A 27850-nucleotide genomic window follows, 5' to 3' on the forward strand; every position below is an offset into this window, starting at 1 on the left:
ACTTCAAGAAATAAAAGAGAACACAAGGAAATGAAGCCACATATCCTGTTCATGGATTGAGAGAACTAATATTATTAAAATGGCAATAGTCCCCACAACATTGTACAGATTTAATGCGATCCCTCTAAGAATACTCATGATATTCTTCAAAGATGTGGATTAAACACTCCTAAAATTCATTTGAGACAATAAATGCCCATGAATAGCTAAAGCAACCCTAAGAAAAATGAAGATGAGAAGCAAGATTTTCCCCAATTTTAAGTTGTATCACAAAGCAAAATTCAAATTAAAGACAGACCCTCAGATCAATAAAATAGATTTGAGTATTCAAAGAATGACTCCCAGATATACAAATATTAATCTTTGATAAGGAGACAAGAAACACAAAATGGAACAAAGTAAGCCTCTTCAACAAGTGGTATTGGGACAACTGGTCAACTACATACAAAAAATAAGGAAACTCAGACCTTCATCTAAGTTCAAGAACAAAGATCAAATGAAAGTGAAATAAAGACCTTCCATCAGATTTGAAACTATAAGGTATATAGAAGAAAATGTAGACAAAACACTTCGTGACATTAATACTAAAGCTATCTTCAAGGAGGAAACACCACTGTTCAAGCAAGTGGAAGTAGATATAAACAAATGGTACTACATTTAACTGGTAAGCTTTTACATCTCCAAGGAAACAAAAATGAGAATACAATGGCCACCCATGAAATGGGAGAAGCTATTTTCTCAACACCCATCTTTACTAGTAGCAAAGATATACAAGATACTGACAAAACTTAACAAAAATTACTAAAACAAACAAAACATTGGTAAAAATAAATGAACAGACATTTTCTCAAAGAAGAAATACAGATGGCCAAAAAGCACATGAAAAATTGCTCCACATCAATAATCATCAGAGAGATGCAAATCAAAACAGCACTGAAGTACCATCATTTCAAAACACAGATACTGGCACACATCACAAGAAACAAAATCAACCAGTGCTGGCATAAATGTGGAGAGAAAGGAACTCTCATTCACTGCTGGTGGGAATGTCATCTAGTCCAGTCTTTCTGGAAAACAACATGAATATTCTTTAACAATCTGAAAAATGAGCTCCTATATGATGTAGCAATCCCACTCCTAAAAAACACAAAACACAATAAAAATGCTCTCTGAATTCCTATTTTAATGGAGCTCTATTTATAATAGCCAGAATCTGGGAACAACCTAAATGCCTGATATAAATGAGTTGCCGAAGAACTGTGGCATATCTACAAAATGGAATACTATACACCTCTTAGGAAAAATGAAGTCATTAAATTTGTCTATACATGGATAGACATGGAGATTATTATTAAAATATCTATATTAAATCACTGAATAAAGTTGCAATTGTAATAGGACAGTCAATTTACTTATATATTACACACATATATGTGTGCATTATACATAAATATACACAACATATGTGTATATTTACTTACATATGTGTATACTATTTTAGTATCAAATATTATAACATCTGTACTTTATTTTATGATTCTCTTTGTTATTATAATTGGTTTTTTATTTTAATTTTATTAAAAACAGGGGGTTGAGGGAGGACAACTTTAGTGATGGGAATTCCCCTGACACATTGTTAATATGTACCTAAAATATTACTGTGTAAGATATGTAAGCCACTTTAGTCAAAATAAAAATTATATCAAAAACAGAACAAAACAAAACAAAACATTGTGATTTACAAAGTCCTTCAGAGTTGGGTTTCAGACATAAAGTGGATGTGGGCCAATTCCACCGCCAGTGTCAGCCTCCCTCTACCAATGTTCCCCAGATACATCCCAAACCACCCCTATTGCCTCCGACTTGCCAGCACAACAGGCCCATTTGGCTTAGATTGTTTAATTTTCTGATTTCATTGCTGTTTTCTTTGGTTTAGATATTTAGTCCTGTTCTTTTTTAATACTACCAATGCACCTGAGACCACTTGGCTCCTGGTCCCAATCCTTTCATATTTGTGTTTATCCTCTTCTACTCAGTTTCTTTCCTTGCTGTATTCTGGAGCCAACATTGTTCAAGACAAGTATTGTTTAAACCATTGTATTTCTTCATGCAGTTATTCCAAATATCACATATACGTGATATCTTTCTGTATTTGTCCTTCATCTGGCTTACTTCGTTTAACATAATATCTTCCAGTTCCATCCATGTTGCTGCACATTGCATGATTGCATCACTATTTTTAAAAAATCACATTTATGTTTTATTTCTGCTCTATTCTGAAGGACACAGTTCACTGGTACCAAGTGCAGAACTTGTAAATTTTCTTGGCAAGAATATATAGGGTGCCGTTTCTGGGATAACTAGCCATTTGGCATATGTACCTCAAATTTTAATCCATAGAATACTTGTACCCAAAACTCTGGAATATTCAACAATACATGAAAAGGATCATGTGTTTATGATAGAGTAGGATTTTTATCCTACTCTAGGAGATAAAATTATATATTAATAATATTAATTACTAAATTAATAATTAGCAGTATGGTACAATAATTAATATGATTAATACATATAAATTATATATTAATATTCATAATTTTGACAATATTTCAACATTAATTTATGATTAAAACCTTAACAAAATAGGGATTGAATCAAATTACCTCAGTATAGTAACAACTGTATACAATAACAAACCTATAGCCAACTTCATATTCAGTGGCAAAACCTTGAAAACCTTTTGTCTAATATCAGTTACAAGGCAATCATGTTATTTAGCATAGCATTGGAAGTCCCAGTCACTGAAATTAGGTAAGAAAAATAATTTAAATGGATACCAATTGGAAAAGAAAATGTTAAACTATCATTGTTTGCAGATGATGTGATATAAAGAGAATCCCTAAAGACTCCACCAAAATATACAAAAAATCTGTAGAATATAGTATGTAATAACTTAGATAAAAATATAAATTTGTTTACATTTGTGTCCTCACTAAATTAAACACCTGGTATTAATAATGGAAATGAAAGGCATATATTGAAAACTAAAATCACTATTAAAATAATAGAAGACACTGGGAAAGAAAATAGTATTCCCTGATCATGGATTAGAAGAATTAACTATTCTAATGAACATCTTACTCAAACTATTCTAAAAATTATATGTACTCCCTATCAGAATTCTAATGACATTCTTCAAGATATAAAGACCATCCTAGTAAAATTTGTATGAAACTATAAAGCCCCTGAAAAACAAGGTAAAAACATCACAAGTCCTAACTTTGAACTATACTATTTTATATACTATACTAACAATAATATTACATTAATATAATATATTATACTGTTATTGGTATATAATATGACATATTACAACTAGAATATAGAATTAACTAAAAAATAATATAGCCTTGTATTATATTATGTTATAATCATAATATATTATTACTATTAGTATATTATTAATGTAATATATAAACCAATAATATGCAAATTATACTACTAAAATAATAATATATTTAAAATTGTGTGAAATTAAAATAAAGCAGATTCTTGAATTAAGCATAAACCAGAAATAAACTTTCAGATTTATGGGCAATTAATACACACAAAAGCACCAAGGGTTTAAAGTCAAAGAAAGAAACCCGTTCGACATATGGTGCATGTAGCTCAGAATTAGAAAACTTCTTTTTGAACTGCTGGCTCTGGTTTCCATCTCCAGCATTGCAAAACAATAATAACACACACAGAAAATCAATTGAAATCTGTACCTAGGGAATGTGCATTTTAAAATATTCTCAGATTACAAACATATGTATTAAAATCCTGAGAACTTAAATAAAACATGACATAAGAAATCTCAGGTGTGCTTGTAGAAAGTATTATATGCTAGGAATCCCAAAACACCCTGCAGAAAAGCCCTCTGCATTCTGTTTTTCTTACAGTACTATTTACAATAGCCAGAATCTAGAAACAACACAAGTGCCCAAGAACATATGAGTGGCTAAAGAAACTGTGAAGTCATGAAATTTGTTTATACATGGATGGATATGAGGAGTATTATGCTGAATTAAATAAATTAGAGGGTGAAGGAGAGTTATAAAATAATCTCACTTGTTTGTGGGATATAAGGAAAATAAAAGGTAGTATGGTAATAATATAAATATCATAAATATAAATAAATAAATATAAACATAAATAAAATATAAATAAATAAAAGGATAATAAAAGGTAGTATGGTAATAATATCCAAAGAAAATACAGATCAGGGGCAGGAGGACTAGTCTCTGGTAGAAGCTTGCCACAAAGATCAGTTAAGTGCAATTAGAGCAGGAAGGGTTTACTATGTCAATGATAGTTGGAACTGATCACTCTGGACAAGAACTGGGTGCTAAAATGGGATAATGCGATATGCATTGTACCCCCTCATTAACTATAGTACAAAGCACAGTGTCAAAAAGGAACAAGAGAGAGAAGTAAAATTCCTGTCCCAGAGACAGATGGGAGTTTGTGGGTGGTGGGCAGAGGTGGATGGGAAACAGGGGACATAGGAGATTGAAAACATGCAATGGTGAAGGGTAATATACATTTTATGGCTGAAACTTAATCATGAACAATTTTGTAATTATGGTGCTAAATAAAGTGATTATTAAAAAAAAGAAATCCTGTGTGTGTATATTTAACCTGTCAGCTTCTTCTGTGTTGTTTGAACCAAGTTTTTTATATTCACATTAATTTCCATATATTTCTTTCTTCCATTAGTATCTTTGTATAAGCAGCATTGTATTTGAAGTATTTTGTGCTTCCCTGAAATTACTTGCTCCTCACTGAAAATAATTTATGACCCTGTTAATCTTTAAGAGACAAATTATGTGGTACGAATATATCAGACTTAAGGCTTGACCTCTTCACTGATTACTTTTAGAGTCATCTAGAAAGCCTGCATTCTGAACATGACAGAAGTAAGTTAGGTAGAACTGACACCTTTCAGGGAAATATATAAGTTAAGGAGATACAATATAAACGTTTTGGTCCATAAAGGCATCTAAGGAGAAAAATTGGAAATGTCAATAGAGGAGAGTTTTTTAAAAGTGGGCTTAAAGGGGCCCGGAGAGATAGCACAGCGGTGTTTGCCTTGCAAGCAGCCGATCCAGAACCAAAGGTGGTTGGTTCGAATCCCGGTGTCCCATATGGTCCCCCGTGCCTGCCAGGAGCTATTTCTGAGCAGACAGCCAGGAGTAACCCCTGAGCACCACCGGGTGTGGCCCAAAAAAAAAAAAAAAAAAAAGTGGGCTTAAGGGCCGGAGAGATAGCATGGAGGTAAGGCGTTTGCCTTTCATGCAGAAGGTCATCGGTTCGAATCCCGGCGTCCCATATGGTCCCCCGTGCCTGCCAGGAGCAATTTCTGAGCATGAAGCCAGGAGTAACCCCTGAGCACTGCCGGGTGTGACCAAAAACAACAACAACAACAACAACAACAACAACAAAAACACAAAAAAGTGGGCTTAAAAAAGAAATGCTATCAAAAATTAAATTTTTCCAAATCTGAAATAATTTTGCATGTTCAGTTGCCATATATACAGAACTACAAATATAAAATAAAATTGGGCCAGAGTGATAGAGCATTTGCCTTGAATTCGGCTGACCAGTATTCAATCTCCAGCAGCATCCCATATGGTCTCCTGATCTGCTGGGAGTGATTTCGGAGCACAGATCCAAGAGTAACCCCTGAGCTCTGCCTGGTGTGGCCCCAAAACAAAAACAAAACAGAATATGTTTTGCTACACTGCTAAATAGCTGCATTATTTTGTTGGTTTGTGTTCACCACAATAAAAAATGTTTTAGCCCTTTGAAAGGGAAAATCTTTAACAACTTAGTTTTAGTATGTAATCTCACAAGAGGGAATCCTTAAAGCAAAGCTCCAAATATTTAATTTAATGATTTTTGATAAAACTTAAATTTAGTAAACTGGAAGCATACCAAGTTTTATATTACAATTAAATTAAACACAACTTCTTTAGTTTTATTACCTTAGCATTATATACATACATGTGTATATATATACATATATATTAAGGATCAAAAAACAGTACAGTTAAACATTGAAATAAGTAAAGAAAATGTAGAAGATATAATTTTCTATCATTTATAGTATATTGGTATCCTTTTATTGAGAAAAGCAGAAGCAGTCATTTACAAGAAGCTGTCAAAAGTGCAAGAATTGACATGCCTTCGTTGTGATTACTTTTGAAAGGTGGGAAAAAGACTAGTTCTTAAGTAATTTAATGTTCTTTTACTTAACAGTAATCATTGAGTCCTCTGTACTCATTGGGTCCTCTATTCCATAATTTTTGGGTTACGGTGGAGAAAATTCAGTAGGGTTAGAAAATTGAAAGTGGCAACAAAGAAGGGTCTACCACTCAATGGTAGAATCAGAAAAGCTGAAAGTAAAACTGACCCATTCAGAACAAGTGAGCTAGGAGTGCTAATGGGAGTGCACTGGCAATGTGTAGGCATATCTGGCCCTGCATGGTTTATTACATTTTTTGTAGACTCATTAGTTATCTTTTACCCATACCTTATCCCAAATCTTTTTTGTTGTTGTTGTTGTTGTTTTTGGGCCACACCTGGTGACACTCAGGGATCATAAGGACTGTGGGAGATTGAACCAAGGTCTGTCCTAGGTTAGCGTGTGCAAGGCAAATGACTTACCATTGTGCCACTGCTCTGGCCCCACTTATCCCAAATCTTAAACTCTTGCTCAATCACTCACTCCACTCCTTTTATGCCTATATATATTATGTTTATTTTTAATATCCTTATTAGTAGTCTAATTTCATCTCAGTGTAAAATGCGTTTTGGAACACTGTCAAAAATCATTTGGAGATTCATCTGGTGAATAAAATGACTGACTAATTTTGTTAATAATTCTTTTGATGAAATATTAGGCATGATATCATATCACTGTTTACTGTGCTTTTTTATATGCCAAATCTGAAACCAATCTAATCAGGAATGTTCTGAAAAGTCTGAGCCATGATATTACCAAAATAAATACATAGTTCTTTATATTTATTAGCACCCATATATCTCACACACAAATATTTCTGTTATATTTATTTCTGAATATTTTATTAATTTACCACATCTATTTATATAATGTGCCTTATATATAGCTATATGTAATGCTTATTTTAATACTCATTTTCTTGTTTGAGTTTCTTAAATAACTGCTATTTACCTGTAAGACCTTATTAAAAGTCACTAAAAATAATTATTTTAATGAATAAAAATTCTATGAAAATGCACTTATTAGTATGTCATTTTTTCATATACTACCAAAGTTGCGGTTTGTCCTGAGATATTTGCATAATATTTGCATAATTCTAAATTTGTAAATGGATATATCCTCTGTACATTATGCCAACTGTTTTCTTACACAACATATATGTAAACATCTGTGTGTGGCAAACACACACCAAACCAAGTAGAATTTGCTTCTTTAAAGCTTTCCAAGTATCTTCTGAGAGGGTTTAATCTGCACAAAGAGGAAAACTAACATCGTGCTAATATATTTTCCACATTGAGATCTGAGGAAGTCTTCTATGTTTAGGAGTCACTTGATTGGGCTAGAGTGACTCAGGGAAGCTGGGGTCTGACAGTCACCCTCTCATTCACTTTACACACACACACACACACACACACACACACACACACACACACACACACACACACATACACACACACTCAGTTCCCTGTATCTTCTAATAGAGAATATACCCTCACTTCATGAATCAACATCTTTTTCTAATCTGATCTACCCTTTGGAAGGTAAGGCATACAAAGAGGTTTACTTATTCATGTATTTTAAATCACATTCAAAATCTTAATAGATATTCAAGGCACTTTGCACTTATAAATCTGAATTTCTTTTGGTTTCATTTGGTAGCAATGATCAGAGGTTATTATTGGTTCTGTGTTTAAATATTATTCCTGTCAGGATCTTGGGCATGATCTGTGATTCCAGAAATTATAGCTGGGTCAGTTGTGTGAAGGCAAGTGCCTTAACTGCTATACTATTTCTCTGGCATGGTTTGTGTTTTTTATTTTTTTTTTTGTGCCACATCTGCTGGTGCTTAAAGCTATTCCCAAGTAGGTGTTCAGGGTTGCTCCCAGTAGTGCTTAGGGAGAACCAGCACATGTTAAGGACTGAACCTGTGGCTCTCTTCTCTCTTGTGTGGAGTACATATTAACATTGGGTCAGGGGAATTCTCACCACTGAAGATGACCTCCGTCCCCCCACCCGTTCCCGGCATGCATCTGATACACCCCTTCCTTCATCCCCCCTTCACCCCATCACAGGCTGCTAGTATAAGTGATCCCCTCTGTATCTAGCTTGTTGTAGATTGGGTATCAATTTTATTGTCGTAGGCTTTGGATTTGGTGTTAAAGTCTGATCATTTTTATTACTCTTTAGTGATCATACAGTTGTTTGGACTTGGTACCCTCTGTTATTTCCCTCTCAATTTGAGGGCAGAGCAAGATGGTTCCAGTTATGTGGTTCTGTTTGAAAAAAGAAAGAAAGAAAGAAAGAAAGAAAGAAAGAAAGAAAGAAAGAAAGAAAGAAAGAAAGAAAGAAAGAAAGAAAGAAAGAAAGGAAGGAAGGAAGGAAGGAAGGAAGGAAGGAAGGAAGGAAGGAAGGAAGGAAGGAAGGAAGGAAGGAAGGAAGGAAGGAAGGAAGAAGGAAAGAAAGAAAGAAAGAAAGAAAGAAAGAAAGAAAGAAAGAAAGAAAGAAAGAAAGAAAGAAAGAAAGAAAGAAAGAAAGAAAGAAAGAAAGAAAGAAAGAAAGAAAGAAAAAGAAATAGAATGGGGTAAAAATGCCACAGGCCAAAAGTGGGCAGAGTCCTTCTATAGCAGGGGTCTCAAACTCGCGGCCCTCCGTACAACATTTTGTGGCCCGCGGCCGCCCTTCAAATATCGCAGTATTCGCGATTATTCGCTTACCGAATAATCACAATAAAAATCTCATTAGTAAGAAAAAAATCGCATTAAACATTCGCATACCCCGAGTAGTTTCGTTCGGGGTATGCAAATGTTTAATGCGATTTTTTTGCGATATTTTTCTTACTAATGCGATTTTTTATTGCGAATATTCGGTAAGCGAAATCCCTTATGCGGCCCTGCCTCACCCCGACTTTGCCTCCTGCGGCCCCCAGGTAAATTGAGTTTGAGACCCCTGTTCTAGAGGATCTAAACATCAGTTTTGAGAGAACGGAAAAAGAAAAGAAAGAAAATGGGGTATTTTTAAAGGAAAAAATAATGAAAGTGACAAGTTATGTCAGACTGAGATAATGGTTGTGGCTGGGATACATTAAGGGTATTCTGGGGGTCTGGGTGAAATTCTCAGAGTTCCTGGCTTCCTAAGCCATGAATCCCCACATCTAAGAGGTGTGTCAGTCCTCCAGCAAGTTCAGTCTGATGACATAAATTCTTATGATCCAGCTTTTTTCCTGTATAGTTTTTCTGATTTCTCAAAGCCTTTTTATGCCCTGTTTCCTAACCCTTCATTTTCTGTGAGTTCCAGTTTTCATCTTATGATGCTTTCTGACATTTTATAGTGTAGTTATAAAGAATCTATTTATTTTTACAGTACATTTACCCTAAGGATCACAGTCATACAGAAGCAGAGCATTGCAATGTGTTCTTTACTCCTCATTTTTGGCCTGGTGTTCAGAAGTAATCCTTTCACTATACTGATGATAAGTAACCAGATGAGACAAGGGTTTCTAATTAGAGGTTGATATATTTCTTATGAGAGCAAATGGACTTACTATATTTTTCATGTGCTTCACTAGTATGGTCAGCTTCGAATCCTCGTGTGATATGACTAACTGCACTTTGGGTTTCTTGTCAGGAAACTCCTCACCTGATAAAAGAAGAAAATTTCAGTGAGCTAAATTGAAAATGGCACATCACAGGATGAAGCAATTATTGAGAAATTGAAAAAAAAAAGGTAGATCAAAGTTTATTGCAAATGATATGTAAAAGAGCATTCTTAAGATCATGCTAAAAACAGTAATATGCAGACAAGAGGGCACGGTTGGGGGGATTTGTGTTTCATTTTCCTGAACCATATTTTGCACATTCTTTAGATTGACATCATTAAACTTGGAAACACAGCACTTTGGTTTTGGTATTTGGGCCATACCTAGGGATGCAAAGGGCTTTACTCTTGGCTCTGCATGAGGTATCATATGTTATATCAGTCACTCCTGGCTGTGCATGAGGTATCATATGTTATATCAGGAGTCAAACTAGTCAGCCACATACAAGACAAGTGTACAAGTTGTATTATTGTTCTGGCCCTTCAATATCCTGATAAATAATAGTTTTCACCTTAAACTTCAGTGTAATTTCTTTTTTTTTTTTTTTTTTGGTTTTTGGGCCACACCCGTTTGACTGTCAGGGATTACTCCTGGCTATGCGCCCAGAAATCGCCCCTGGCTTGGGGGGACCATATGGGACGCCGGGGGATCAAACCGCAGTCCGCCCTTGCAAGGCAGACAGCTTACCTTTAGCGCCACCTTCTCGGCCCCGACAGTGCTATTTCTTAAAGTATTAGAGAGTACGCAGATTGTAAATGTGGGCTTTTGAAGTTCTTAAGACTGTACTGAAGGCCAAGCACCATTTTTCATAGCAAAGTTATTAAGATCATGTTAATTAACTTCAGCAAAATGGAGGTAAGACTAACATACTTCAGCATAGGCGATAGAATTCACCATTTTCACACCTATTTCTACCACAAAATCAAAAAATATCTGCACGCAGTAATCATTTCTTTATACTAAATATTTCCTTCCTAAGTTCTACTGAATTAGGTTCAAGCACAATGAAATATTTTATCTGAAATACTAATACATTCATTCTCCTTCCCCCATAACTCAAATGAATTTCCAGCCATTAAAATTATAATCTTATTGTGAACCATTCCTTCCATCGCTATATGAAGCTTACCACAAAGAGTGGTGAGTGCAGTTAGAGAAATAACTACACTAACAACTATCATGACAGTGTTAATGAGTGAGAGAAGTAGAGTGCCTGTCTCAAATACAGGCAGGGGGTGAGGGAGGAGGGAGATGGGGGCATTGGTGGTGGTAGTGTTGCACTGGGGGGGTGTTCTTTTTATGACTGAAACCCAACTACAAACATGTTAGTAATCATGGTGCTTAAATAAATATATTACTTAAAAATAATAATTTACTGGAATTTTCATAAAATTACCCTATAGTCAGTGTACTATTCATAGTTTTAAATGCTTATAAAAAAATCCAAAGTCCTCAAACTGATATAACTGCTTATTGCATATGTCTGATTGTTCTCTTTTGAAGATTATTGTATATGGCAGTCTGTGTGTTCATTACATGCACACTCAATTTACTTCAAGTTGTTGCTCATATTTATTTTATTTGAAATGATTTCTTCAACCATGTTTTTGCTATTAAGCTTGTACCTTTTGACAAAGCCTAATTAAAATGCAAAATAGTTTCTATGGTCACCTCCTTCTGAACTCCCCTAGCATAGCCCTTATCACTTAATATTTATATCGCAATTATTATCTTACTGTCTCCATTTTCTTAGTCAATTATGGTATCCCTCAGGGCTTAATTTCTCTTGTATATCCAATGGGGTTGCTCTGTAATGCCACACTAAACATTTATTTAATAACAAAAGTAACCTCAATTTTTTTTATTCCAGTCATTTCGGTCTATTATTAAAATGAAAGGCTTTGTTTTTTAATTAAAATTTTATAGTTTATAGCCCAAAGATCAAGCATCATTTATAATTTTTCTAGTAATTCCCTTGGTAAGCTCTGATTGTATGTTCTCTAACTGAATTTGGTTTTAAGGGATTTTTTTTAATAACAAGGAATTTAGCAATGTTCTCTTGAATGCACTTTGTGGGTTGATCACTTTAATCTATAATCCATTCTGTCATTTGAAAATTAAACCTCCACAAGATACTTCTTCTGACAAATTCCTTTACATGTTCATTAGAATTATTTAAATGCTATTATGTCAGTAGTTGATTTATTTTATTGTTAATTGTGTTGATTGTTGACATTGAAATACTTCACACTGACATATGTGCCATTGGAATAATAGCTACATATACATATAATAATTTTAAATATGGCTTCAAAACATGTGAGTAAAGAAGCGAGGAAACAATTCTGGATGTTACACTGAGTCAAATTGCTCTTGAGAATTTAGAAACCATAGATGAACTTTAAATCTGAGCGTGCTAAAAATACTGATGTTATTTTGAAACAAACTGAGCATTATTTTTGATTAAAGAATGAAAAGATATTATGTAGAAACTCGATGTGCTCCATTAGAGGAGTAATAGGTCACATAAAAGAAAACAAAATTGGTGCCATCTCAAATCTTTGTAAGAAGAACCAGGAAGCTGTTGAGAGTCACCACAGCCAGCTCGTTTGGTTGAGCATGCTCAGATGTGGCCATCTAGGGGAAGAATAGAATTGAGAAATGAGGCTTCAAAGCCATTTGCTTTACATGCAGCCTACCTGGATTCAATTCCTGGCATCCAATATATTCTCCTGAGGCTACCAAGTGATCCTTGAGTACAGAGCCAGGAGTCAGCCCTGGGTGCCCCATTAAATCCCCATCTTTACTCCCCCACCCTCATCTAAATGATTCCTTGCTTGGGGAATTAGGAGATGAATCTCAAAGGCTGCCTGGATTTCTTGCTTCCTGCTGCAACATCTGTGGCACAGGAGTGATCACATGACTATAAATGGGTCAGACTTCAATTTCTAAGCAGATTGGGGCACTTGCTTTGCACATGGCCAACCCAACTTTGATTCCCAGCATCTTATATCACAAGACACAAGATAGATAGATGCCTGAACACAGAGACATAAATAAACCCTGCAGACTTCTTGGTGTAGACCCAGTACCAAAACCAAATACAAAAGAAAAAAAAAGAAAAACAAGGAATTTTAATGAGAAGGTAAGAAACCAGGTAATGGGGTTGGAGGGAACTAGTGTAATTGGCGTGGAAGTTACTTTACAATTAAAGTGTTATAAGTTAAAATTCCTAGTCTTGTCATATGCCAATCCCACAGCTCTTTTGTCTATGATCCCCAGTGAACAAGCAGCTTCCTGCTGCACCATAGTCAGCTATGTGTGAGTACTACAAAAATGTGTGGCACCTAGGGCAAATAACTAGAAAATAATGTGTGAGTTCCAGAGTCAAATAGTATCTCCCCTAGCATGCCTGTGTGTGTATGAACAGAGCCACCTATGCACACCACACCCATTACATGTATACCTCAACTGAAGAGTGTGAACTTCTGTGACCACTTGTGCAAACAACGCAACTAAGAGAGTTCAGATCTCAGCATAGAGAAGCTTGTGTGATCCCAGCCCAGCAAGCACCCCAGCTAATGTGTTAACCTCACAGCCAGAGATGTTTCAAACCTGTCATCATAGCAACATTAATCACCACCACCACAGGAGGCAGGGGAAGGAGGGAATTAGACTGAGAACCTAAATAAAAACCCTACAACTCTTACATGACTAGAAGGTATTCTTGTCTTTTCTTTGCCAAAGTTATTCTCTGAATCTCCTCTTTATGTTTCATAAAGTCATTGCAGACATATTTATTGACCTTTATCATTGACAAGGCACCTTGGAAAAGATTAGATAAAATTCTCTTTCTAGTAACATAATGGGGAAGTAAAATTAACAATCTCTTGAGCATAGTAAATGATGAAGAAAAAAGGCCCAGAATAGGATAAAGTAGGATAAAGGCAATGGGGCTAATAGGATAAGAGGCATGCTGCAGTTTTTGATGAGATATGCTGGGTGTCTGTTGATTTTTCTCTGAGAGTGCACTTTCAGCACAGTATAATGTAACCATGATGAGCTTGAGCCTGGTGTTTTATTTTATAATTAGTAAAACTTATTTCTCTGCTTCCCTGACATGCTGATGAGGGCTTAAATAACCAAATGCCACGTGCTGTCATCGTTAGATGTTGACCATTTTTTTGTTGTGTTTTTGTTTTGGGGCCACATCCGCTGTGCTCAGGGGTTACTCCTGGCTATGCACTCAGAAATCATTCCTGGCTGGGGGGACCATATGGGACGCTGGGGAATCAAACTTCGGTCCATCCTGGGTCAGCTGAAGGCAAGGCAAATGCCCTATCACTGTGCCATTGCTCGGGCCCCTGGCCATTTCTTTTTATGTTATTTTGTGTCTTATCAATAAAGTTTGTTGAATGTTATTACATGCCTGCTCAGGTTCTGTAAAAATGACCATATGATTTTTCTTCTTCACTCTATTAAAGTAACATTATATATCATGTCTATTACAGATATTGGACAGGTCTTATATTTCTGTTCATTATGTATTATTTTCCTTTAGTGTGCTAGTGGATTATTTTGCTCAATATTTTTTTTAGAATGTTCCCTTGATATTTATTAGTGAGACTGGCTGTAATTTATCTTTTGCAACCATTGAATGTGTCAGAAATTCTTTAGATGCTTCATAAAGATAATATATAAAATTTTCTTACTGTTTTTCTCCTTTGGAATGTTTAAATAATGGTACAATTGCCTATAAAATTAAATTATTTATTTTATTTATTTGGGTAACACTCAACTGTGCTCAGGGTTTACTCCTAGATCTAAACTCAAAGATCATTCCTGGGAAGTATTGGGGACCATATATGGTGCAGTGATCAAACTCTGGTCTGCTGCATGCAAGGCAAGTACCTTATTTGCTGTACCTTCACTCTAGCCATAGAATTAATAATTTTATAATAGATTGATTTAATTCATCTGGAAATCATCTGACCTTGATATTATTTGAAAGTAACAGGCTTTTAAAAATCATGCTCTTTGATGAATAAAAGAAAATAGTAACCAATGTGAGTAGTCAGAATCTTATATTCTGTAGTGAGTTTTTCTGAAATGTGTTTTTCTAGAAAACAATATATTTATACAGATTTACAAGTTTACATTTTAGAATTGTATAAAGTTGTCTCCTACTATTATTCAATTTCCTCTTTTTCTGCATTATTTTGCTTGTCTTTTCATATTTGTGTTTTTACATTTGTCCCTGTACTTTGAATAGATTAAGTGGAAGTTTATTTATTTTAATGTTTGATTTTAACTTTTGGATTTATTATATATCTTTCTGTGTTTAAATTAAGCTTCTTGAATACTGTTTATTCATGATCTTTTTTAATTAAGAAATTTGTATGTGTGATCACATATAAAATAAGTATACAAATGTTCAATCTCTGGAGTTATGACCCATGATTTAAGAAGATAGACTCTAGTTTATTAATTGATAATTGATATATATAATTGATAATAATAGAATTGATGATTATCTGTATCTACATTTGTTTGTGTACCTTTTTATCATTGCCATTGGTTATATTCCAATTTTCTTGTGAATATTAATACTATGTTTTTACAATGAATTCTTAGAATTGATATTTCATTGCTATTCTTTAAGAGTTTTGCAGTTTTATTTCACTCAAATTTTGCGCTCAGTTTGTTCAATAGAGTTATTTTAAATTTTTCAAACTAAAAGTTTTTGAAATTTTGGGGCTGGAATGATAGCATGGAGGTAGGGCATTTGCCGTGCATGTGGAAGGAAGGTGGTTCGAATCCCAGCAACCCATAGGGTCCCCAAGACTGCCAGGAGTGATTTCTGAGCTTAGAGCCAGGAGTAACCCCTGAGTGTTGCCCTGTGTGACCCTAAAATAAATGAACAAACAAATGTTTATGAAGTTTTTCATTTATTTTTCACTTTTTTTGGTCTGTTTTTTTTTGTTTTTGTTTTTGTTTTCATTTTTGGGCCACACCTGGTGACGCTTAGGGGTTACTTTTGGCTATGCATTTAGAAGTCGCTCCTGGCTTGGGGAACCATATGGGATGCCGGGGATAGAACCTCAGTCTGTCTGTCACGTGCAAGGCAAAAACCCTACTGCTGCGCTACCACTCTGGCCCCTCACTTTGTTTCAAGATTAGACTGTGTCTACATACTTTCTACTCTTTATAAGTTATTAACATTTTTTAATTTTTTGGTTTTTGGATCACACCCGGCAGCGCTCAGGGGTTACTCTGGCTCTACACTCAGAAATCACCACTGGCAGGCTGGGGGACCATATGGGATGCCGGGATTTGAACCATTGTCCTTCTGCATGCAAGGCAAATACCCTTCCTCCATGCTATCTCTCCGGCCCAAGTTATTAACATTTTTTGTTTGTTTGTTTGTTTGTTTTGGGTCACACCCGGCATCACTCAGGGGTTACTCCTGGCTTTATGCTCAGAAATCTCCCCTGGCAGGCACAGGGGACCATATGGGATGCCGGGATTCGAACCACCGACCATCTGCATGAAAGGCAAACACCTTATATCCATGCTCTCTCTCCGGCCCTAAGTTATTAACATTTTTAATGTGACCTATTATATAAACTACTTTCTTGAATGTTACTTGTGAAACAGAATGCCTCTATTATCATGTCAAAAACTTAGCCATAAAATAAATTTGCATTGTTGATTTTACTGTATTTTTGTATGTATTTACTTATCTTTCCACTTAATCTTTTATAAAGAAAATTAAAATATTATCTTACTAATACGTACTTCTCATCATATGTTCCATAATTTTTTCTTTATGTTATCATAGATAGAATCTATGTTCAGAATTACATATATATTTATCAAGAATTTTATGCATATAGTTTAAAGCTCTGATCTTGTTTAATTCAGTTTTCTTCATCCAAATTCTACCTTTACTTTATAACACTGTGCCCTCTGTTTTTATTTCCTTATATTTTAAATATCTAACTGTGAATATACTAAAACTTTTTCTTAAAATCACCTCTTCTGAGTTTGTGTTGTGATGTGTTTTTCTTCAATTACAATATTTTCTTTATAATTTATTTAATTATACTTATAGTTATTGATATAAATGATAAGATTTATTTGTTCTTATTATGCTATGAACCTAAAGAATTAAAGCATTTATATAATTTTAAAGAAAATTTAAATAAGTAAAACAAATGATATACTGTGATATAGTAAACTTTCATTTTTGTTCCAGTTGCTACCTAAATATTACTTCTTTTTCTTATTTTTATTTAGGGGGTGCTCAGAGGTTCCTCCTGGTTTTGCAGTCAGAAGTCAGGCTCTGGAGATCATGTGGGTGGTCGGGATTTGAACTGCGGCCTGTCTCGGGTCAGCTGCATTCCAGGCAGACACCCTATCCTTTACACTATACTTACTCTAATGTTACTTCTTTTGACAATATTTGTTCTATAGTAAAAGTAAAAATTAGTGTGCAAAATCATTCTCAATTTACTTTCATTTGTTATCCAACTGTGCTTAATGTTGTGATATTTCTTAATGTTCTCTCTTTCCTTTTTTTTCTTTATTTTGATTTTTGGTTTTTGGGTCACACCCAGTGGCGCTCGGAGGTTACTCCTGGCTCTGGGCTCAGAAATCGCTCCTGGCAGGCTTGGGGACAGTATGGGATGCCGGGATGTGGGGCTCGAACCACCATCCTTCTGCATGCAAGGCAAATGCCCTACCTCCATGCTATCTTTCTGGCCCCTTTTAATGTTTTCTTAACACTAAAATTACATATATTTAGATTTTTTTAATTATGATTTTTTGGAGTTACTACATCCATTGATACTCTACTAGTAGATATGAGATCATTTTAAAGATACCTCTTTTCTATGTTTTTAATCAGCCAAAAGTAAAAATGTAAATTAACTTATATAAAAATTAGATTAGTGATAGAACCAATGGTTAAAATACTTTAAATCTTTCAACTAAAATTTCTAATAAAACATCTTCATTATGGTCCAGAGAATTAACAGCAGGCAAACTCTTGCTTTACATTTAACTGATCATGTTTGATCTGGATACTGCACTGTTAGGAGTTAATCCTGAGTATAAAACAAGGATTAAGGCTGGGCACAGCCTGGGTATGGAGCAAAAACAAAAACAAAAAGTATTTAACTGGTTCAAACGTTTTATTTCCTGTCCTAAGTGTCATTACATTTTAAGTTGGAAACTTGAATAACATAACTCAACCTACAGATAATTGATGTGGACTCTTCCAGAACAAATAGCTAGGACATTAACCAGAGGCCTCACCATGGCTTCAAGCTCTTTTTCAATTAGCATTTCAAATAGAAGGTAGTGACGTGAGGTAATGATTGAAAACTTAAGTTTGCAATCAGTTGCAATTATCAATGGTTTCTAAACATGCTCATTAATTCATCCTCTTAACCCTGACATTTGTCCTGATCATGTTCTCCTCCATTACATATGTTATTGTTTCTGCACCTAGACAAAATCTATTTTCTGTGTCAGTTATATAGGGCTAGAGGGTGATTAAGTGTTTTGTGTGTGGAGATTTTTTTTTTAATAATATCATTATTTAAGCACCATGATTACAAACATGATTGTAGTTGGGCTTCAGTCATAAAAAGAACATTCCCCTTCATCAGTGCAACATTCCGACCACCAATGCTCCCAAGGTTTTAAAACAAAGTTTTGGGGTTTTGTTTGTTTGTTTTTGGGTCACACCAGCTGCACTTAGGGTTACTTCTGGCTCTGTGCTCAGAAATAGCTCCTGGCAGGCTCTGGGGACCATATAGGACACCAGGATTCAAATCACCGTTCATCCTGGACCAGCTGCTTGCAAGGCAAATGCCCCACCTCTGTGCTACCTCTCCGGCCCTTTAAAACAAAGTTTTAAAATGACATATTTCCTTCTCCCACCCCCAGTATTACTTTATTAATATTTAGTACTTTATAAGATAGTGTGCAAACAAAAGTATCTTTCCTCTCATAAATAGATCACAGTTATTTCTCCCATGTGGACCTTCTTTTCGTGGAGATGTTTTTTGACACTGAAACTATCAGACATAATTTTGGGAAAGAGGCTGGAGAGGTGGCGCTAGAGGTAAGGTGTCTGCCTTGCAAGCGCTAGCCAAGGAAGGACTGCGGTTCGATCCCCCCGCGTCCCATATGGTCCCCCCAAGCCAGGGGCAATTTCTGAGTGCTTAGCCAGGAGTAACCCCTCAGCATCAAACAGGTGTGGCCCCCCCCAAAAAAAAAAACAAAAAAAGGAAAAAAAACATAATTTTGGGAAAAGTGTGAAGATCCTATCATTAGAGGGCTAAAAAATTATTCAAGATAAATTCCTGAGATTTTTTTCTGCTTAGTGTCTTGACTAAGTCTGGTGTCCAAACTATTTAATATGATGATTTGTAGGAGATTTTATTTAGGTGACACTTCAAGGAAACTAACTCTAGTTCTTTAAAGGCACTGGGTTCCTTGTGCCAATTCATTCCCATGGCAGAATTGAATGTGGGAGGAATAACGTGATTTTCCATAATTTTTTCCTGTCATCATCTTAAAAATCCCTCTTCCTTCTCCCCCAATAAACACAAGTTAGACTGGTAGAGAATATCAATTTGTGCCCTGTATATTTTGTTTGTTTGTTTTGTTTTTTAATAGATATCATCAGGTGCAACTCCCAAGTATAGAAACAGGAATAGTCTTTGAAACTGGTGGGTATGGCTCAAGAACCCAAAAGAAAAAAAAAAAACAATTTCAAGACAGTGACAGCAGATTATTAAACCAAACTCAGGACCTTTGTCAGTGCTATTTTATGTGGGACTGCAAGTCCATGAATGGCAAATGAATAAAAATGTTGAGTAGATGAGAGAGATTATTGACTTGCACTTGAACAGAATAATTTAGTATTTGTTTTATCATGGCATGTAGTAAGAAAAGGCAAAGGAATATTCCTATTTCCCAGATCCAGAGGTAGAAATCATTGCTAATAGAATGTTATGTGCCTATTTCCACCAATATCTAAAACCTCTCTCAATTTATTAGTAGTGATAGTAAAATGGTAAAATTGAAAATATTTTGCTCAAGATCTTTTTACATATACTATTTTAATATATTCTTATGTTCCTGTTCTCAATCATAATAGACTCTAATGTGACTTAAAATAATAGTTTTGAAAGTGAATATTGTGCTTATTAAAACCATTAAAAATTTGTGACTAGTATTATAAACCTTAAAGTATGAAAGAAGAAATAGTTTAATGAATTCAATAAAGAACAACTTTTTGCTAATCATTTGTTGTAATCATTTAAAACTCTGTTTAGAAGATTTGTTATGACAACTCTCTATTATTTCCTAGTCTTGTGCTAGAAACCAAGTGATGATTTGAGCAGAGGAGAAGCAAGTGATCTCATCTGTAGAATTCTGAAATATCATTTCTAAAGTTTTTATCTATGCTATTTAAGTTTATAAATATGGTTGGTCAAAAATACCTTTCCAATACTATTTTTAAGAGATAATTAGATATCTTTAAATTATTACAATTTATAAAACCATACTTTATAGAATGAACACATTTGGCTGAAAATAGGGTTGATATCGGGGCCAGAGAGGTGGCACTAGAGGTAAGGTGTCTGCTTTACAAGGGCTAGCCAAGGAAGGACTGCGGTTCGTTCCCCTGGCGTCCCATATGGTCCCCCCAAGCCAGGAGCAATTTCTGAGTGTTTTGCCAGGAATAATCCCTGAGCATCAAGTGGGTGTGGCCAAAAATTTTTAAAATAAATAAATAAATAAAAGAATTAATTACAACAATAAGGTTGATATTTTAGCTTGGGCTAATTTAGGATCTTGTTGATAAAAGGGAGGTGGACTATTATTGAATGTTAATAAATAAGAATAAAAATTCATAATTATTATTTTTATTCTATATTAACTTATTGCTTCCTAAGATGATAAGTAACTGCAAGCATCTATATGTCTTTTAGATAAAATTCTATCTTAACTCATGACTAGTTAAGACATGTTAAGAACAGACATCATGAAGTTATAACTGAACAAATATATCTGTGTTTAATTTAACTTGAAACACATGGTCTAAGTTTAAGATTCAAAACAAAACTCTAAAAACTTTAATTAAAAATGGAAAAGTTGCTGTGATATTTCATGCATATTTATATCAAAAATTATTGTCTATGTATAGAATGTAGATGAAATTACTTGCCTACATCCAAAGGTGGCAATTCTTTGGTTGTATGTTGCAGAGGCTCAGAGAGGAAAAAGCTGAGTACACAATCACTCTGAAAAAACAAAGCATGATATTTCTGATACTTATTTTCCTACTTAATGATATTTAAAACGTTGAACAAACTATAACTATTTGTTAATAAATACTTGTTACAAATTAAAAAATATACTATCAGCTTTATGAAGTCACAATATAGTAAAAAATTCTGTTCTGCACTCTTTACTGATAAACATTTTTACTTTTATCCCTCGGAACATTAATATTTACAATACAGTTCATGATAGCAGTTCATGTATACAATATTCAACTTTCAACCGCCCATCAGAGTGTCTGTTTCTCTCCACCATTGTTTCAGGGTTCTCTCTATCTTTGGTGAATTCACTTCCAAAGATCAATTTCCAGATCCTGCTGCCTTAGACCTTTGATAGACTCGTGCTATTTCTTTATATTCTACACATGAGAGAGATCATTTAGTATCTGCCACTCTTTTGACTTGACTTCTCTCAGCACAATACTCTCTAGTTCTATCCATGTAGCAGTAGATATGATTTCATTTTTTCTTATAACCAATACTTCATTGTGCATATAAGCAGTTTAATTTTACCCTGTTTAAATGACCTTTTATATAATTGGATAACTGATTACATTTCTTCAAGAGACTTCAACTCACCATAAATGCTTTTATTCTTGAATTTTACAATTTTTCATAAAGACTTTCAGAGAAAGATAATTACCAGTAAGACACAGATGCTCAACTCTTACTCCTCTAGGTTTAATTCTAGGAAGGCCACTTAGTACTCACTAAATTAATCCATCGTGTCAGCATCGTGGATAATAGAAATGGAAAAGTGCATCAGATAAATCCTTTCTTTAACTTTCCTTCCTAAGCAGTAAACTATCTGTTTCCTCCACAGTTACTAGTGTAAACAAATTACAACGAATACTTAAATATGGACAGAGTAAATCCAGCTGACCTGGGGTTGATCCCCTGCACCACTGTCAGGAGTGATCTCTGAGAATGGAGCTAGGAGTTATCCTAATGAGGTTCACTCTATTCCCCAAGAGGGTAAAAAATAAGCACTTTTATAGGAATTATAGTTATAGTTATGTAAAATTTTTAGTACAGAGAAATTGTAATTGAGACACAAGTTAACACTTACCATGAATACCAAATGATTGGGCTAACCGGAAAGTCTAAGACTATAGTTCTTCTTGTTGGTTTTGGAAACACATTTTGTTTTAAGTCATTGTAGAACTGAAGCAACACTTGATGATACCCTGAATTGTTATATGGAAGCTTTAAAGTTTACCTGAGGAAGGGAACATCTAAAAAATTGATTCTTTCCTCATATATAAATTGATTCCCTGGTGGCTGCTGGAAAGGTCTTATGTTCTCTCCAGGCTGCCTTCTCACTCATTATGTACAATGGTCCTTCCACATTTCCCTCAGAAAATGTCCCAATACTTTGCCAATGATTTTGTTTTCTCTTTAAGGAAAATAAAGTTCAGTTGGAAACTTCTAAATTCCCTGTCATAAAGTCTTTATGTTCATCAAATCATCTTTGAACTTTCATTCCTGTGCCATGGGAAGAAATGTTTCTTTTCCTATCAGTTATGATTTGAATCCTGTCTGTCCAATCCCTGATTGAAGAGTAATTAGAAGTTAGGAAGAAGTCATAGCAGTAGAGGTGTACTCCTAGTCCTATGAAATCTAGAAGGATTGAAATTGTTCTAAAAAAAGAAAATTCAAATTCAGACACAGTATAGAGAAGATGATACAGGGCTTTACAAGTACAGGGATGGAGGAACAGATATCTTACAACCAAGACTCATCCCTTCCTAGTCGACCTGCTCAGATACTTGTAGACTAGTTCAGATTCCTTGAGTGCTTTTAACTCTTTTTCTTCCTCAATAGCATGGCTATATCCTTCATATTTTAATCACCAAGAGAAAAAATAAGAAATCTCTCTCTCTCTCTCTCTTTCTCTCTCTCCCTCTCTCCCACACCCACCCCAGATTGTCTGTTCTCCCCACAAACCCACAAACCTATCCAGGATTTTCTTTGTTGTTTTGTAACTGAAAAACAAGCATGTGTTTGCTTTAGTTTTTCTTCCATATATTCTTGCAGCTCTTCTTGCTTATTTTTAAGTTCTAGTATCTTCTCACTCTCATTCGTCCTTTCGTGGTGAGAGTATTACTTCCGCTGTCTTCTATAGCAATAAATGAATTAAACTATCTAAAATTTATCACATTGTATCAATCCCATTTAACAATATATGGTACTGATTTCTCCAACTATTTAGAGACAATCATAATAATTAAAACATTGATCTAAATGCATTTTCTGTCCCCTCTGTTGTTACTTCTGCACCCATACTAAGTAAAATGTATCCCTCTTAACTCCATTTACCTCACTCCATACATAAAATCATGTCTGAGTCTATTGGCTTCACCTGATAAATATTTTACTTCTCCATTTATTATTTCTCAGTACATGACCTTTCAATTCTAGAAGCATCATCACTTTTTTAACCTTTCAAGCAGGGGTCTCCAGTTCTTTTATTGCTGGATTTTAGTTTAGCATATTCTCTATACAATTACTAAACTATTCATTTAAAATAGAAATATAAATTTTAAGACCTATAAATGCCTTTTAAGATGGAAATATTTCCCCCATTACTTTAAAAAAGGTATGTATGTATGTATATATGCATGTAAATCCAACATTTATAAGGTATTTCTTTTTTTTTTTAATATGGAACGCTTCACGAATTTGCGTGTCATTCTTGCGCAGGGGCCATGCTAATCTTCTCTGTATCATTCCGATTTTAGTATATGTGCTGCCGAAGCGAGCACATAAGATATTTCTTGATTGGACTCTTGCTCATATTTTAATTTTCTTTACCATTTATTTCCTAGTATTTCATGATAGACTATATTGAACTTTATTTGTTTCCTTGAGTATGTCATGCTCTTTTCTCTCATGTCCCTCAAAATCACCTTTCTCTATCCTTTCTATCCATTCATGTCCACCTGCTTGTCAATGTCTTCATTTATATTCTTATTAGCCTTATCATACAATATCAAGAAGCTAATGCAGATTTTTCTCCATAAATGTTAACAGAAACAACTGAGATATGTTTTCAGGCATAGAGAGAACTAGTTTCTTTTCAAAAATATTTTTATTTGTGAAGAAGTTTTATACATCCTTGTTCTTAATTATCTATTTGATCCCAATGGACTGGCTGCTGAGAAAGTTGTTTATTATGAGTTCAAATAATGTGTCCACATTCTGGAGCTAAACAAATCAGTTTTTTATTTTGAAAGCTTAAAAGCAAACTGGAGACTGTGCTAAATTTGTTGAAGAAAATTAGACCTTCTTTGGCCTCTTTTGACAACTAGTCAATTATTCTTCCCTGATGACATTTTGACCTCACCATCCAATGGCTATTAAACTTCAATAGTAAGCAGAATATTTCCCAATTAGTGTCTGAAATGTCACCACTAGCTAATTATTCCCTAGTGTTTACACCTTCATATTCTTGCAAGTCTCATTTTAATGCTGGGTGTGAATGATATACTAAATACTAGTTCTTATTGTAACAGCATTATTTTCATTCTTGATGATCCCAGGTCCATAGAAGAAGAAATCAATTAGAACACTGAAGATAGTGGAAATGGTTATATTATTGAATCTCAAAATAATTATGAAATTTTGCTCAGATTTGACTTTACTTATGATCAGACATCTCACAAATTCTTAGTAGAGCAAACTATTGTATAATTTAGAGAACTACAGAAGTGTTAGTAGTGTTATTGTTCTCACTGATAGCTGAGAACACAATTGGATTTGTACTGACCCCTAAGCAATGTGGCTATAATTAGTTGTATAGATTGTATACTGGGGAATTCTTATGGTACCATTTTTACATTGTAATATAATCATGCCCAGCAGTGTTCCTCATATGTGGAAATGCCAAATAAAACAAATAAAGAGAGAATGCCATTGATATCAGAGATGCACTTTTATTAAAATTATCTTTAATTCAAAATATGTACCTGGTCTTTATTTCACATCAGCACAAGACGTTTACTTTTGATTTTATCAATGAGTAGAGGATACAATTGGATTGATGGGCTAGATTAACTTATCCTAAGTCAGGGCTTCTTAGATAGCCCCACATTTTGCCTTCTAAGTGCAACACAGGTGAGCACTGCCCAGAATATCTCAGGTTAATTTTGTATTGATTTTGAGCTAAGTTTTGATTGCCATGTGTTCAGAGATCCTTAATCTGTGTCAGATTTTGTGAGAACTCTATCTGAGGTCCCAGTTCACAATTTAAAAAGCAAGTCCCTAAATGACCTGAAATAGAATATTCTCACATATGCTGTTTTGATTAATTCTTTAAATACTGGCACTCTTCAGATAAAAACAAACCTGAGTGTGTCCCTATCCCTTTGACTAACTTCATTCAGCTTCATATTCTCCTGCTCCATCCACATAGCAGCAAATAATGTGATTTCATCTTTTCTCATAATCCAAACAGACACAAAATGATGTTTCTCATATGAGGGATATAAAGAAACATAATAAGGATATGACAAGTGTCCAAAGGCAGCAGAAACAGAGAATTGGTTTTCAGTAGAAATTTTGACACAGGGAAGGATTGAGAGTAATTAGGAAGGAAAGTCCCTGCGACAATGGTGGAGGGAAATGGATACTGGGGCGAGTGTAATGAGTGGCTGGGTACATGAAACTCTATCAACAGTATTGTAAGCCACAGTGCCTTAAAGAAAATTGAAAAGAAAGGAGCAAACCCGACTTTAACTTTATTCAAGTAATAAAAAAATCTGTACACAGAGAATAAGTGGTAGACTAGTTGAAATAAGTAAAAACAAAATAAAACAAAAGCAAAACTGATAGTGTGGTCAGTAGGCACAGATCATCCTATGTTCTGACTGCCAGTGGCTACTTGGTGTAAAGAGAGTCTAAAGAAAAAAAGTAGAAGGCATGTCTGGATAGCCAGTTTAGAGTCTGCTAGTGTTTCAAAGAGTTAAAACTACTAGGGACTATAGTTGAACTTTGAACATAAAGGTATTTATTGCAATCAAAAATTTTTGTTTGGTTTGTTGGTTTTTGTATCACACCCAGCTGTACTCAAAGTTTATGTCTGTCTCTGCACAAAGATCATGCCTGGTGGAGTTCAAGGTAACATATAGGATGCCAGAAATCAAGCTGGCATCAGCTGTGTGCAAAGCAAATGTCCTACCTGCTGTACTATTATTGTTCTGGCATCCGGAATTTTTCTGTGTGTTGGGGAAGTTGGGGACAGACCAGTGAGTTGAACTATATACCTGACTGTGCTCAGAGCTTACTTTGGTCTCAGAGAGCACATCCCACAGTGCTTAAGTATTAAAGTATTTTCAAAGGGATTACTGTTAATGCATCTTTAAGGGCAAATGATGCCACGCCCCCTGTAATGGCCAACTGCCTAGGTTTAAAAGGGGAAGCCTGGATGTGAGAGGAGGGGCCAAAGAGGAAAACCAGCGGGCTGGTACCCAGAGGACCAGGCCTCCAGGCTGGGCCAGCCTTAATACATAGCCTAAGCAGCATCAGTGAAATGCAATTTGCTCTGCCTTTCTCTTTTTCTCTGCATGATATGTAGTAATGCATATAAATTAAATTCCTGAACTCTCTCTGTGTCTTTGTTTCTCTTCTCTCTGTCGCTCTCTGTTTCATATCTCTCTGTCTCTTTATCTCTCTGTCTCTCTGTCTCTGTCTCTCTGTCTCTGTCTCTCTGTCTCTGTTTCTCTCCTCTCTCTCTCTCCCTCCCTCTCTCTCTCTCTCTCTCTCTCTCTCTCTCATCTCCCCACTCATTCCCCTCCTGGCATAGTTCAAGTGGTCCTTTTATTAAAGGGCAACGTTTTTTCTTCTCTTCTCTTCTCTCTGACTACTTAAGCTACTGTTCAGTTTGCTACACTCAGGGGATATATGTGGTACCTGACACTCAACCCAGTTTGGTTGCATACAAGACAGGCATGCTTATTCTCTGAACATCTCTCTAAACAATAATCAGAAATTCTTTAAAATGCAGATGTGCAGAATTGGAAAAAAATAAATAAATAATCTTGGAGAAATTCATTAGTAGAGTTTCTTATATGCTCATGTTATGTTCTAGAAGAGTTCTAGTGGTGTGACACTTGTCTTCAAAATTGTGATAGGCAGCTACTCTCTTGGTCTTGTTTTGTTTTGTTTTGGGGCCACACAGCGATGCTTAGGGGTTTCTCCTGACTCTGTGCTCAGGAATCACTCCTGGCAGGCTTCGGGGACATATGGAATGCCTAGGAGTGAACCTAGGTTGGCCTCCTGCAAGACAAACACCCTACCCCCTGTGCTATCTATCGCTCAGGCCCCACTCCCTTGGTCTTTTAATTTTCCTTCTGTTTGGGAGTTATACACTTGACATGTTTCCTTGTTCTTCTACTTGTACTCTTCCTTTAAAAAATGCGCTGCTCTCAGTATCATGTCGTACTGCCTTCTGTCAGCTGTTGTTGCACTTGTCCGTTGATCTTAGGTCTTGTCCTTTATTTCTAGATTTTTAACTGCGAAGTAGTGTAATTTTCTCTAGAAAAAATGTTGACAGTGTTCTCTTGTCTCCTTATTCTGGATTCCTTGCTTCTGAAATATTTTCTC

The 27850-nt window shown here is 35.1% G+C and overlaps 1 protein-coding gene and 1 non-coding gene across 2 annotated transcripts in view; both read right to left on the reverse strand.

Annotated features, from left to right (window-relative positions):
* Window positions 1-27850, reverse strand: part of PIK3C2G (phosphatidylinositol-4-phosphate 3-kinase catalytic subunit type 2 gamma) — a 378850-nt gene that overhangs the window by 23748 nt on the left and 327252 nt on the right. The window contains exons 28-29 of the mRNA XM_049782899.1: window positions 21133-21208; window positions 9831-9925 (exon numbers count right to left, since the gene is read on the reverse strand). Coding sequence (XP_049638856.1) covers window positions 9831-9925; window positions 21133-21208 — 171 coding nt within the window. The remainder of the gene's footprint in view (window positions 1-9830; window positions 9926-21132; window positions 21209-27850) is intronic.
* On the reverse strand, window positions 23906-24012 carry LOC126023547 (U6 spliceosomal RNA). Its single transcript, XR_007500662.1, has one exon. It is a non-coding gene; the product is annotated as a U6 spliceosomal RNA (small nuclear RNA).

Source organism: Suncus etruscus, chromosome 11, assembly GCF_024139225.1.
Source record: "Suncus etruscus isolate mSunEtr1 chromosome 11, mSunEtr1.pri.cur, whole genome shotgun sequence".
Classification (NCBI taxonomy): domain Eukaryota; kingdom Metazoa; phylum Chordata; class Mammalia; order Eulipotyphla; family Soricidae; genus Suncus; species Suncus etruscus.